At 44.1% G+C, this 13,577-nt stretch overlaps 1 protein-coding gene across 3 annotated transcripts; it reads right to left on the bottom strand.

Moving 5' to 3' along the window:
- Positions 1-681: 681 nt before the first annotated feature.
- wdr62 (WD repeat domain 62) lies at positions 682-13,169 on the bottom strand. Of its 3 annotated transcripts, none has more exons than XM_077541261.1 (26): positions 12,949-13,169; positions 12,016-12,107; positions 11,874-11,936; positions 11,733-11,790; positions 10,250-10,420; positions 10,031-10,168; positions 9,744-9,932; positions 9,524-9,675; positions 8,823-8,955; positions 8,584-8,706; positions 8,362-8,510; positions 8,088-8,179; positions 7,082-7,207; positions 6,944-7,008; positions 6,620-6,750; positions 6,370-6,442; positions 4,989-5,100; positions 4,248-4,311; positions 3,961-4,181; positions 3,839-3,891; positions 2,438-2,808; positions 1,780-1,925; positions 1,435-1,518; positions 1,262-1,361; positions 980-1,049; positions 682-894 (listed from the first exon to the last, which is right to left on the bottom strand). In XM_077541261.1, exons 1-26 carry the CDS (start codon positions 13,033-13,035, stop codon positions 865-867), a joined length of 3,093 nt encoding a protein of 1,030 aa, XP_077397387.1. In that variant the 5' UTR covers positions 13,036-13,169; the 3' UTR covers positions 682-864. The 3 variants fall into 3 exon arrangements, with proteins under 3 accessions (XP_077397387.1, XP_077397386.1, XP_077397385.1); XM_077541260.1 differs by having other exon boundaries at positions 2,438-2,805; positions 8,769-8,955; positions 12,949-13,168; XM_077541259.1 differs by having other exon boundaries at positions 8,769-8,955; positions 12,949-13,168.
- Positions 13,170-13,577: the final 408 nt, after the last annotated feature.

The raw sequence follows: 13,577 nt of genomic DNA on the forward strand, positions 1-13,577 counted from the left end.
GTTAACGTGGCCGCCATATTGGATGTGTCAAATGCCAACGTGATGAAAAAAAAAATCGGAACCCGTTATACCTTGATCACTTTCACATTGTAACCTAACGTGACAAGTGTTTTAACAGGATCAGTTTCACGTTGTGATGTGTTTTGACTTGAACATTGGGCAAAGCAAAACGGGCAGGCCACGAGTAGGTTTGTGTCTCCTTTTTCACGATCCTATCAAACAGCTTCACTAGTTTGTCAATTTTCTTACACCAGCAAATTCTGGAAAGTTATATCCCGAAATGTTAATCACATTGACACGGGCTATGACGAGTCTATACTGCACTTTAGACCACAGGAGATGCACAGGACAGACGTGCGAATCGAGCCAAAAAGCATCCAGACGTTCCCTATGTGTTGACGCAAACATGGCAACCATCAGGTATTGTCCTGGCTACCAATACGCTTCACCTCTGATTGGATGTGTTACTTTGATCTATTCCGCCCAGTATCCAATCGGGTTAAATGGAGAGGGGCACTAATTTGCCATCAAGTCAAGTCGACACGTCATCTCTGGACACAGGACGGGTCAGTGAACCATGAAGTGTCCAGGGACACAAAGATGTTTCCTCTTGTTGTCAAATTCGAACAGAAAAATAGTAAGGGTTCAGCTTCAGTTTGGAAACATTTTTCAGGACACATCTTGAGAACATTGGACAATCTTTATTGAAAATGAAAAAAATATATATAAACAAGCACAAAGGACATGACAAAGTCAAAAATGTCCTCAAAGTGTCCGTGCAGGTGATGGGAAGACTTTGATGGGTCAACGTCGCCAGCCCTCACAAATGTGCAGTCATTGATAAATTGGATTGCGGGCTCCACGTCAACACGGTGGCAACCTCTCACAATTGACCTGCAGGACATTTGCATTCAAACATTCGTCTCGTCAGTACTGCGTGCGTGCACGTGTGCACGTGTATCGCGTGTGCTTGGGCTACCGTTGAGTGGCTCTCTTCTAGGACGCTGGCACAAATGGACATGGGGGGCGTGGCTTGGCTTGTGCGGTCCCTTCAAAAAAGAAATGGCGGCATGGTCAGCATCAAGTATTAATTAGGGCTGTTCGCGGGCTTGCCTGGTGTGCATTTCCCGAAAAAAATAACTTGTCAAATGTTCCTAACTCATCAAATGCCGCCAAAATGGTTTTAGCGGGTTCAATCAATTCAAAGACATGCGAGTGTGGACACGCCAGAAGTGAATGTTTGCTTGAAGAAGGCGCTGACCTTAGGCGGTGGCGGAAGCGGGACAGGAAGTCTCTGCAGACGCTGAGTCGCGGGTGCAGGTGCAAGTCTTGGAACTGCGGGGAGCTCCAATCTAAATTTTCTGCAAACAGACACACACATACACATACAGTCATGAAGAAGATGAGGATGATGAGGATGATGATGGTTCCCACCTTCACTGGAAGCCGAGTACGTCGTCTCCTCTTGGTCCACAAGTGAACTGGCTGCAGAAATGCCCCGAGTCACTGAGTCCATGTCTGGGGAAATAAAAAAATAAAAAATAAAAATCTCAAAACATGACACATGAGTTGTCCACAAAATGAGAAGACAGTGTTCATTCATTGGTTGTTCACCCACAGAAATTTGCTTTCTTGTGGGTTATCTGAAGGACACGTTTGCTGCCATTTTTTTAAGTTAATTTTTTTTCTTACACTGAGAAAGACGTGATGACTTGAACAAACATCTGCTAGTTGGAGACCACACGTACCCACTCACGCCACATTCCAATAACAACAAACCGTCATCGTCAAAGCTTCCAGCCGAGCCTGTCGAGCAGGCGGAGTCCGGGCTCGGCTGATTGGTCCTCTGGCGCGCCGCCCCCCGCTCGCCACTATCCACCTGATGGAAGCAAGGTGGCTGATGTGCCGCCTGGATGGCAAGCTTGCTGAAAAACAACCACACACATTGCTCATGGGACACCTTACAAACAAGCACTTTTCACAATTCACCAAAAAATAAAAATAAAATAATTAAGCTACATTTGCTCTTATCCTGATTATAATTATTTTGTCACCCTCTTTGTCTATAATCGTCAGACTTTTTCAAAGATCGGCGAATGGTGATTAGCCAGAAAAAGGTAAGAGTGGCAACATAAGATGGCTGCCATCTGGTTTTGGCTGGGAGGGGCCAATTATTATGCTGCATTGGAGGAAGGTGCAAAGTCAGATTGCCGACCTCAAAGTGTTCCAGGCAAATGTAAACACTAAATATGGCTGGTAACGCCAAGACACGTTTACTGGCATTGCTCACGTGACGTTCACAAGCGAGAGCTTCAGCACTATGATGTCATTTGCAGTTGAACAGAAGAGACAGGGGAGAAAAAAAAACAAAAAAAAACGGGCAGCTTTTTCTGCTGAATTCAGATTCCACAAACATTTTTGAGTTGACATTGCTAACCTGTCACGCACGCAGATGGCATCGTTTTGAGGGCGAAGGTCGGCGGACGAGTCATCATGACGATGGAGGAAGCCACTCCAGCTGCCGTCTCCCGCTGCGCTCTGCGTGCCAGCTGAGCACGTACGATCCTGCGCCAGATGATCCCGGAAGCTCCGTTCCACCTCCTCGTCTTGCTCGTCTCTGAGCAGATGCTCCAGACTCTGCGGAATGAAGTCCTCGTCCTTGTCCTCGCCATCTTCGTCCTCGTCAGTCTTGCTGCTACTCAGAGAGTAGTCCAAGATGATCAGTGGACTGTTTTCCAGCCAGCGATTCCGCACCGGAGCAGGCTCTGCGTCCGACTGGACGTATGAGGAGGTTGTCGGCTCGCCCTGCTGCGCACGCAAACGGAAACTTTCAGAACGGACATCCAAAGTAGACGCTAGCGTGTGCCACATGTGGACAGTGCAAGTCCATTTTTTTAGTGCGTTTGTCACATCAACTCCTAAATAAGAAGAAAGGAGAGCGCCAGCATTTTGATAGCATGGGCGGAGCTAGTGGAGCCAATGAGCCCTGTGATTGGCTAATGCCTGAAACGAGTCATCAAAGTGCAGAAAACTTTCTGCTGAGTTCCAAATGGCTTCCAAGTAGGGATGGGTATCGATTCTGATTTCTAGAATCAATTCGATCCGATTCGATTCACAATGGCCCGATTCGATTCACAACAATTTTCGATTCAGTTGAGGAATTCACGCAGTAGCTATTTTAGACAGTCAAAATTACCAATGCTGTAAATAGTAGAAACTTCTTACTCTAATTTAATGCATTAGTAAAAATATGAATATTTACATTGAAAATTTAATCCATTGAAGTTACACTAATAATCTTTTATTTAACATGGCCTTATAAAAACAAATAATTTAAATCAATTACAACCACAGTACAGGCTGTGTAAATAAAGTGACAAAAAACAAACAAACCTGACACGACATTCACATTGTTGTGACATCCATCCATCCAATTTCTGAACCACTTCTCCTCACACAAGGGTCGCGGGGGTGCTGGAGCCTAACCCAGCTGGCTTCTGGGGGGGTTGATCGATATATCGATACATGGTTTTATGTATCGATATTGGGATATGAAAAGGTGTATCGATACGATATTTATATATTGATATTTTGAACCCAGCCCTACGTCCAAGTGCGGTCAACGGCAGAATATATATAATAATAATAAAAAAACTAAGCTGATGAGTCTTTTTACTGTAAACGAATATCGCTCCAAATATTGATTTTCGGCCTTCTTGGGTATTAATAATCACTACTGGACCTGAAATAACACAAGCAGCTAAAATAAATATTCTAAGTGGCTATTACGATATATACAAATCAACCATATGACATTGATCCACACACACACACTGACCAGTCTCCGGTACCACATGGGCATCTTGCCATTGGTGAGTATTGGCGGAGGACCTGAAAAGTGGAAACAAGCGTGATTGCAATGCCGACACACGAGTGCGTCATTGGTGACGACGTCATCACCTTCGGGGTCCGGTCTGGACGGTGTGCAGGTCGCCACCCAGGGCAGCTTGGCACCGGGCAGCTGACAAGCCGGCCCGACCAGAAAGGTTTCCCGACTGAAAGGAATAGTCTCCGCCCAGTGAGTGACGGACGCGTGAGATGTGAGCAAGCGCAGGTCTGCTGCCTTCTTCCTCGTCATGGTGGCCGTCATGCGGGGGTCCAGCCGCCACACAAACACGCAACTACGCACAAAAAGCGGACGAGAGGTGAGCCCGGCATAGCGTCGGTCGGTTGTTAACAAGGCTCACCTGTCTGCTGATGTGCTGATCAGGTGTTGGCAGTCCTCGCTGAACCTCAAGCACGTCACCAGCTCTGAAAAGCACAACAAGCATCCACAATCAAATTCAAATTCATTTTGTCAGGTGGCCATAAATATTTAATAGGCAATTTGGCTGGTAATGCAAATGTCAAGGCTCGAAGTAAGCTTACAATACATTGCAATCGTGCTCTTACGCAGAAAACTTGCTGGAAATGTCATTTACGCACAGGTAGAGGCATTGTTGTTGTCAGACCTCGTCACTATAAAAGTGTCTTGACAGCCGAAATGTGTAGTGACTTATTTTGGACATGCCGCGGGAAATGTGTCACGACGTGTTTTCCTTTTGGACCTTCACAATGAACATTTGAGCATTTGAGCGAGCGTCCCTCGCCTGGAACTTAAAAAAAAATAAAATAAAAAAATAAATAAAAAAAAATAAAAAAAAATAAAATAAAATAAAAAAATAAAATAAAAAAAAAATAATAATAATAATAATAAAAAATCTTGCCTCCATTTTCCCTTCATTTTGATTTGCTCTGTATATGTGAAAATGTCTGGTGTGCACATTCAAAAAAAAAAAAAAAAAAAAAAAAAAAAAACATTTGAAAGAATATTTCGAGGCTAAAATTGTGAGCATTTGGCCGACTCAAAAATAAACGGGATAAATCCATCGTGAAAAGTGTTGTGTTTGAGTGAACGTCAAGTTGAAGTTGGTCAACGTTTTGCTCACCCGAATGTCCCGAGAGGGAAGCCACGCGCTCTCCCGACTGGTAGTCCAAGATGCTGATGTTCTTGTTGGAGCAGCTGGTGGCCACGTACGAGCCCGACGGGTCCACGTGGACCTACGGCGGGAACCAGAGCGCATTGTTAAAATAATCACAACACAACAGTCAGGAAAGGACTGTGCCGGTGAACCTCCATATCGCCCGTTTTGAAGCCATTGCTTTTTTTTTTTTTTTAAACAGGTAAACAACCAAGTCCCAATTTCAGTTAGCCCATCTATGACACATTGCATGTTAGCATTAAGCTAAACATTAATCACAAGCATGCTAGCAGCTAGTGTACTGAATTTTGTCAACACCACTGAAAAAAGAATGTTTCGCACTCTTATTTGATGTTCTTGATGCAAGGACGTTTGGCCTCATTTTGGAAGAATTGTGCGAGCGTGAAGCAAAGCGCTCAAAAAGTGTCCAAGCGCGTTTGTAGCATGTGGAAGGCCATCAAATCTTTCCCCTAATTGAGCTTCTCTCCAGAGCGCACACTTTCAATTAGTCTGCAAAGTACAAGGCTGCCACTATTGAATATTTTTACAATTTACTATTCGAGCCATTTTTCCATCGATTTATCGGATACAAGTTCATTTTGCATTCACACGTATTATAAAACCATCTCTTGCCGAAATTCTGTTTATTGGGCAATTTTTATAGCTTGCTTACCATTGTTCTGTGATTTAAAAATAAAATAAAAAAAAACTAAACAATTAAGCAAAATTCAGTTACCAGTTGGGTAATTGTTTCCCAAAGTGAAAGCAGATATTTGCAAATGTAATTATAATAATAATCCATCTGCTTTCTTTGAAGATAAAAGTAATTGGTGGATAATTACTGTTGAGAAGTTGAAATGACGACGATTTGGCCAATTTCAAGTTTAACAATCGCCCTAAACAATTATTAACTCATTCACTCGCAGCCATTTTCACTGACACAACCAACTTCACTCCCGGCCAATTTCCTGGATTTTGACTGATTTTGCAAGGCCTACAGATTATTGTGTTCCATTGCTATAAAAACATGGAACCTACCAAAAGAAAGATTAGAGTCTCTTCTCTTCTTCTTCTTTCCATTGGTTTCAGTTTTGGAGCAATTCGCATAAGAATCTAGATAAGTTTCATCATTATTCACAAATCTGCTTAGAAATGTGGGGATAACAGTTGTTTTAACATGGCCCTGGTTGATCTCTTATACTGCTGCTACCTGCTGGCCTTTTTTGTAACTACCATTGCTTCAACCGTTCTCTGCATCAAAGTCTTCCGTATGCTTAAACGGGGGTTCACCGTAGAGCCGAATGTTTTGTTTGGGGGAAAAAAAAAGAAAGTTGAAAGTGTGTTCAACCTTCAGCAAAGCTCCTTCGGTGCTCGAGTCTTTCAAACTTTTGCTCAGCTTTCCCGTCTCAACGTTGTACAGCCTGAACACACAACGATAGTTATTGCAAAAAAATGATGTCGCAATTAATGTAAATTATTTATTTTTTTTTTTTTAATCCGATCACTCGATGGAATAATTGACAGCACAAATAGGTTTTCATAGCTGGGAGCCGTTCACGCAACGGGTCAAAAGTGACGTGCGTGCCGTCACGCCTTACCGCACGATTCTGTCCTGACAAGCGACGGCCACGTGCGTCCTCGACGTGTCGCCGTCCATGTCGGACAGCGACGTCTTCTCCAATGCTTGCGCTGTCCGAACAAAATGCACGCTGCCATCCGCTGCCTCTGTCTGAAAACACGCACGACTCAGAAATGCAAACAAACACTACAGACAGACTGATGTTTTTTTTTTTTTGCTGACATTCAACAAAATTCTGAATATTGATCTGGCTGATAATCAGTCTATCCATAAAAAACTCAAAGATAACATAACACACACAACACTTGTCATCATGTGGCGTGATGAGCATTGAGCAGTTTACCCGCTGATAGAAGTAGACGCTCCTGTCGGCGCCGCAGCTGGCCAAGCGGACGTGCTCGGCGTCACCTACAAAGAGCGCAGCGGAGGTTTTAGGTTGCGCCGGTCGGGCTCCTCCCACCGAGCGCCGGCCGGACGGCACCTGCGAACTTGACGGCCAGCGCCGAGGCCGAGTGGTCGGCGACCGTCTGCGCCAGACCGAAGTTGCGGTCCAAGTTGAAGATCCGAACCAGGCGGTCTCTGCCGGCGCTGGCGAGCAGCCTCACGCCTGCCGCGCAAACAGAAAAGGGGCCGTTAAAGGTGACGCCATTTAACAGCACGCAACCATTTAGCAGATTGGCAGAAAAGTCACTATTGGGGTCGCATCAGCTTGAAACAGGCACATTTATTGGTCGCACAATTTGAAGTCAATGGCAGCAGGCATTTAGACGTTATGGCCCAATTTGGGTGTTTTGGGCAAAAAAAAGGGGGCGTGGCCACCTGTCTCAGGAACTACTTACCGGCTCAATCTTCACAAAACAGCGTTTGTTGGAAAGGGAATACATCAAGAATTCCAAATGGGAAATTTGGCCAAAAAAATTAAAAAAAATACGCTTGCAAATGTTTTCAGGCATTCTGGACAATGACAATTTGAAGCAAAGTCATAAAGGAAACAAGCATTGATTTAAGCAAAGTTTGACATAAAGTGAACATAAATCTGGAGTCATTCAGAAGGATGATGCAGATTTTAGTCACTTGACCTTTTGACCTATAATTGGACCTTGTGGTTCATGTGAGCATGAAATGTCATTTCTCGCTCGCATGTTCTCTAAAAGAGCGAAAACTTTCAGACGTCCATTTTTGTTTGTTTCGCAGCGGGAATGAGTCAAAGTGGCCTCAGATGTTACGTATGTCACATACGTATATATTAACGGCACCTTTGTATGAGTACCTGATAAACATGATATCAAGAAGGAAATTCAGTTGTTGTGTCATTTTCTGTCACTTGTGTCGTGTTTGTACAAGTTTGTAAAAGTTTCGTTTGTTGCCGTCATCCATGACGGGAAAAACCACATCAGCAAATTTGACAATCATTTGGATCAATTAGTTCGAAAGGCCAATTGAGATGATTAAAACTGAATCATCTTATATGGAATGTTGGTCCTTACCTGTGGAGGGGGGCGAGAACTCCAGAGCCAAAATCTCCGCGTCGTGAGCCTCCATCTTCACCAGCTCGTCCAGCGACTCCAAATCGAAGATGCTGCACGCAAGACAAAACGTCACTCGCATGCGTTGGGATATGATGTAAACGAACACAACTGCAACTTCAGGTGTGCAATCAGTGCAATGTACAAAGAGCGGATGGAGGAAGATTTTGACTCCTCCTTGCTGCTCAACAAAAAAAGAAAAGTGCATGTTGAAAGGCGGTCATCGTCAGCTCACCGCAGCGTTCCGCAGACATCTCCGGTGGCCAGCTGCCGTCCGTCGGGACTGAGGGCCAGCGCTCGGACCCACGACTTCCCGTCAGCGTCCGATTTGTCGCCCTGCTCCGCCTGCCTGTCGTCTCCCACATATAAAATCCTCAGCAGGTCCTGGAACAACAAAACGAGGTCACACCTGTCCCAGCAGGAAGCTTGACGACGTGTGTGCGAGCGAACGCGTTACGTTGCTGTCGATGTTGTTGTTCGCCGCGTCCGAGTGGACGCGCCACAGCCTGATGGTGTTGTCTGACGAGCAGGTGAGGAACCAAGATGGCACTGGACGTGCCGGGGACGGCTGCGGACACACCTGGAAACGTCGAGTCATCGCAACGGCGCTACTAAACGTCATCGGCGAACCTGAACGAGTACCTGAACGTTCCACACGCTGGCGCTGTGGTACAGCGCCGAGTGGATCTTGGTCACCTTCTCCAGATGCTCCACGTCCCAAACGTAAACGCTGTGGTCGCTGTACACGCACGTCAGATGGTGAAGCCTGGGGTTAAAGGTCATGGCCCCCACGTCGGGGTAGTGGTGACCCAACCTGGGGCTGAACGGCCTGAAAACAAAATTGGTCATGTGGATGGTTAACAACTATGGAGGACCGAAAATGCCAAAACCAAAATAAAGCCATAAATAAAGCCCCACTTTCATTTCATTTGGACTTTTGCTTTTGATTTCATTTTCTCAGCTTGTTTTTGTTTTTATTTATTTTTCAAAAATGCTTACTTGCTACTTTAACTTGTACTTGTTTTCATATTAGTTTTTAACATTTTTGTGTATTTTTTGAAAATTTATCGTGTAGTAAAAAGCCCACAAAATTCAAATGCTATAAAACATGCACATTAATTAAGGCCTAAAGCACGATACACAAAAAAACTCATATACTCAACAGACACACATTAGAAAAAAACAACGCAAATGCAAATGGTGAGACGGACAAAAAAATTTTTTTAAATACAATTTCCAACTCCAAAATTTGTTGAAATGTTTTGACAACAACACCTTTTCAGATTTACAAAAAGTTGACAACGTAAATAAACATTTCAAAAGCAAAATGTTCACATTGTTTTATCTTGGTTGTCGTTTGAAACAAAACAAAACAAAAAAAAAGAAAGAAGGCTCACCTGGGCATGATAAGCTCCGCCCCCAGGCGGTGCGGGCGAGGCAGGGTGGTGATGTAGCGCAGGTCGGACGGCGAGAAGACACGCACCAAACCGTCAGCGCAGCCGCAAAACACCAAGTGGTCGCTGAGCGCCAGGCTGTGCGCGCACGACGCCTGCGCGGGCACCAAAGCGTGAGCGACGCATTGTGCGGTCGAGGGGATGATGTCGCCAAACCACCCACCTTGAGGGGCACCCAAGCATCCAAACGGCGGCTGGCGTCAAAGCGGCACAGTAGCGCCGACTGGGTGACGGCGAAGGTGGCTTTGGCGGCGGGGCCGCGGCCGCACGCCACGCCGCTGAAGACGCGCTTGTGCTGCTCGCCCAGCACGCCCGAGCGACCAATCAGAGGCACTGTCATGTTGCTGCTCACCTGCTCAACAGAAACTTGACTTCATCACACACTTTTGCACGCCATTCACACAAATGTCAGAAAAAACAAACAAACAAAATAAAATAAAAACCTGCTACCTGCTGCTCCTTGGAGGCGTCCAGGTACCAAAACTTGACGTGTCGTTTGCCGGCGGTAACAAAGTAACCGCCGTCCTGAGAAAAGGAAATGGCCGACACGCTGCTGGACACTTTATTGGAAGCCAGGACGGAACCTTTCTGAAAATGATAAAAGTGATTCTTATTTGTTTCATAATTGCCCATCTTTCATCAATAACATGCATGTGTGTGTGTTGTCACCTTCCAGTCCCACACGCACACGGTCATGTCGTACTGGGATCCGACGGAGACGACGTAAGCGCCGCTGGGGGAGAAGGCCACGCAGGAAACGCTGCACTTGTGCTTCTGAACGCTGCCCACTTCCACGCCCTCGTCCACCTGCCACACGCGCACGCACGGCAAGTGGCCACTCTGACACACACATACACACACATTAGCAGCGCAGCTAGTTATGCTAGCATCTTGCTTGGTTGAATTTCGCATAGCCTTTCGAGATGTTAGCATTAGCTTAGCCACGAGTCACATTATTAGCATTGCTAACATTGGAACTGTAGTCAAATAATTCATCGTTGAACCAACAACTAATTAGGGCTGTGCAATTAATCGAAATTCAATTACAATTTCATTTGTTACACTCCACAATTAAAAAATCTGTATATTCATAAAAATAAAAAAAAAAGATTACTAATTTTGGAGTTGTTTAAATGTATGCATTTGCAATTTTTTTTTATTTTAAAATAACAAATTTAATAAATTTTGTTTCATCCAAAAGAAACTTGCATAATTATAGTGTTTCAAATAATTTTATTTGTCTTAATATTTTTTTTGTTGTTTTTTACGCTTGAACATTTTCTTGTTTTGCACCAATAAAAATAAATGATCGTCCTACTGCACAGTGCACATGATGCACTCCAACTTCAAGTTTTTGCAAACATTCATAAATAAATAAATATTAATATATTATTAAAAATTTATATTATTATAAATTGTTTGGGCCAAAAGGAACTTACATAATTGTAGTCTTTATATATATTTTTTTAAATGTCTTAGTATTTTTAAATGCTTAAACATTTTCTTGTTTTTCTACCAAAAAATAATCGTTTGACTAATCGTGATTTCAATTATTGCTAAAATAATCGTGATTATTCCCCCCCCATAATCGAGCAGCCCTACAACTAATTAAATAGCAAATTTTTGTTTGTTTTTCTGATGTGAGATCAAACGAAGGTCTCAGGTTGAAAACTGGAGATCATTAGCCCCGCCCCTCCCGCCTCTGACGCTCAATTTGGTGGCTTGTTGTTGTTAGGAGTGATCAGAAGGAGCTGAGAAGATCTGTGCACAGACTCCCGATATGATGTCACTTCCTGTTGGTGTGAGAGACGCCTTCAGTACGCCGACACGTCGCCACTCTGAAGCGTGCCGGCGGCGGGAGGAGATTGCGGGTAATCAGACCTTTTACTGCTCATCATCGACCTTCGTTATCTGATGGGGACGATAGACAGATCCTCAAAATCAGGTGACTCAGACTCAGACTGTGATGGGGACGTCCCTACTTAGGTTGAAGGGCACTAAACTTTAACTTGAGTTGAATATACGGATGGGCCAGCACCCAAAAAGTCTTCATGTTGACCCTACAAGGACTAAAATAATCATTAGCTGCTGCCTTAAATGAACACACGACACTTGCTAATGTTAGCTTAGCGGTGGGTGCTAACATCAGTACCTCCCCAGTGACCAGATGTTTGCCATCGCAGGAGAAGGCCAAAGCGCTGAAAGGTTTCCTAAAAGAAAAAGAAGAAGAAGAAGAAGAAAAAAAATCACGTTTTGATGATGAGCACCTGGCTATGCCATCAAAATGACGCACCTGGACGTGTTGACGATGTGACTTTGGGTGTTGATCTGCGGCTGGAGGAGCACCACCACACACCTAACACATGCACACACATGAACACGCAGTCAAGATCCGAGTGATGGCCGAGCGGCCATCAGGACGAGATGCTGCTCACCCTGCGGGATAGGCGACAAGCCCGGAGTTTGGATCGGACGCCAAAGCGCTGCTGCTGGCCGTGCTGATGCCCAGAACTTTTTCCAGTTTCACCTGAAACGACACACGACGGACGGCCAGCGTCAAGTTTTCGGTCCTTCACTCATGACTTTGTTATTTCATTTTTGTGCTTCAAAAGCTATTCAATAGGAAGCTGTGCAGCATCTAAAATTTGAGCAGGGTAAAAAAAACAAACAAACAAACAAACAAAAAAAACAAAAAAACAAAACAAAACTTGCCCTTCATGTGGTCTGTGCTAGGGCCAGCATGGATATAAAAGTGTGTGCATCAATGTGTCACAATGTGATTGTCTTCGCACACCATCACAGCACCTGGGTTGAGCGTGGACTCCAGCTGGCCTCTTGTTCATGTTCATGTCCTTGTCAAGCTTTCAACACAAAGTTGCTGCATTTTAAGCTCTGACGTCTTGCTTAATTGCTACTTTTGGTGTTTTCTGTTTTGAATGTTATTTGTTCTTTTTACTGCCTTTGTTATATAAGTAAATTTTCACTCCATGTACAGAACTTATGTTAAGCAAAACTTGTTTTAAAAGTGTATAACTACAGTGAAGTTCAGTTTTTTCGCACATTAACCTCGGTGTTGTTGAAACTGCTGTTTTATTGTATAATATTATGTCAGTTTTATTATTTTCTGCATCCCATTCCGGGTGGATAAGAGTCTACACTATACAGACGTTTTTTTTCCCAGATTTTTTATTTTTAATCGTTACTTTGACGGTCGTTTAATGTAGTTCTGACGCGAGTTGTGCTCCGCCTCGAAAAGGAAACCTCTCTCGCTATGAATGACTTTTCCTTTCATTAAAAATTGATTGCTAGGTAGTAGTGTTGGCACGGAGCTAACAACAGCAGTCCACTCCACCTACCCGGCAGCTTACCGAGGTCTTGTGACGGCTCGTCTTCCCCGCTGCTGATTTCCTCTTGGCGGCGTGGAAGGAACCGCCACAGTCGGTGAGCTCTGCCATCGCGCCGTGAACACTTTTCACGAAAAGAGCTTCCTACTAAAATCAAACTTTCTACGGCTTTTGCACGCAAGCTCACCAGAAACCCAGCGCATTTTTTTCAAACGTAGACACGCCCACTTGACCAATAGTCGACGACAATAAATCAGCCTCTCGCCATACAACCAATAGCGACGGATAAGATTCAAAATCAACCAATGAAATAATCGCTATCGGACAAGAGCCCGCCTTTTCTCCAGCCAACCAACGGACGTCTTATTTAGCCAACACGCTAAAAAAAAAAAATGCTACTCGCTCCAGTTACATTTATTTTTTTTTAAAGTAAACTATACGTCTGCTAAAAATATGTTTCAGATGATTTCATTGTGTGCAACCACATTAAAAATAAATAAATGAATGAATAAATAAATAAATGAATAGTGCGCAGACAAATGCGCCCCCAGCGGCTGAAGTCAGAGGACAACCATCTTACGTTGTCACTGTACTGACAACTCGCAGCTGAGAACCACAGACAATATCGCTAATCATGAAGTTTACATTTTGCA

Source organism: Festucalex cinctus, chromosome 13 (genome assembly GCF_051991245.1).
Source record: "Festucalex cinctus isolate MCC-2025b chromosome 13, RoL_Fcin_1.0, whole genome shotgun sequence".
In the NCBI taxonomy this organism is placed as follows: Eukaryota; Metazoa; Chordata; class Actinopteri; order Syngnathiformes; family Syngnathidae; genus Festucalex; species Festucalex cinctus.

Bases quoted from the DNA above. Each gene is read 5' to 3' on its own strand.
- wdr62 (XM_077541259.1), bottom strand. From the start codon at position 13,035: ATGGCAGAGCTCACCGACTGTGGCGGTTCCTTCCACGCCGCCAAGAGG. The intron at 11,937-12,015 runs GTGAGCAGCATC...TGCATGTGTTAG, and splicing joins CTTGTCGCCTATCCCGCAGG to GTGTGTGGTGGTGCTCCTCC. The intron at 8,707-8,768 runs GTACTCGTTCAG...CGACGTTTCCAG, and splicing joins CCAGCGTGTGGAACGTTCAG to GTGTGTCCGCAGCCGTCCCC.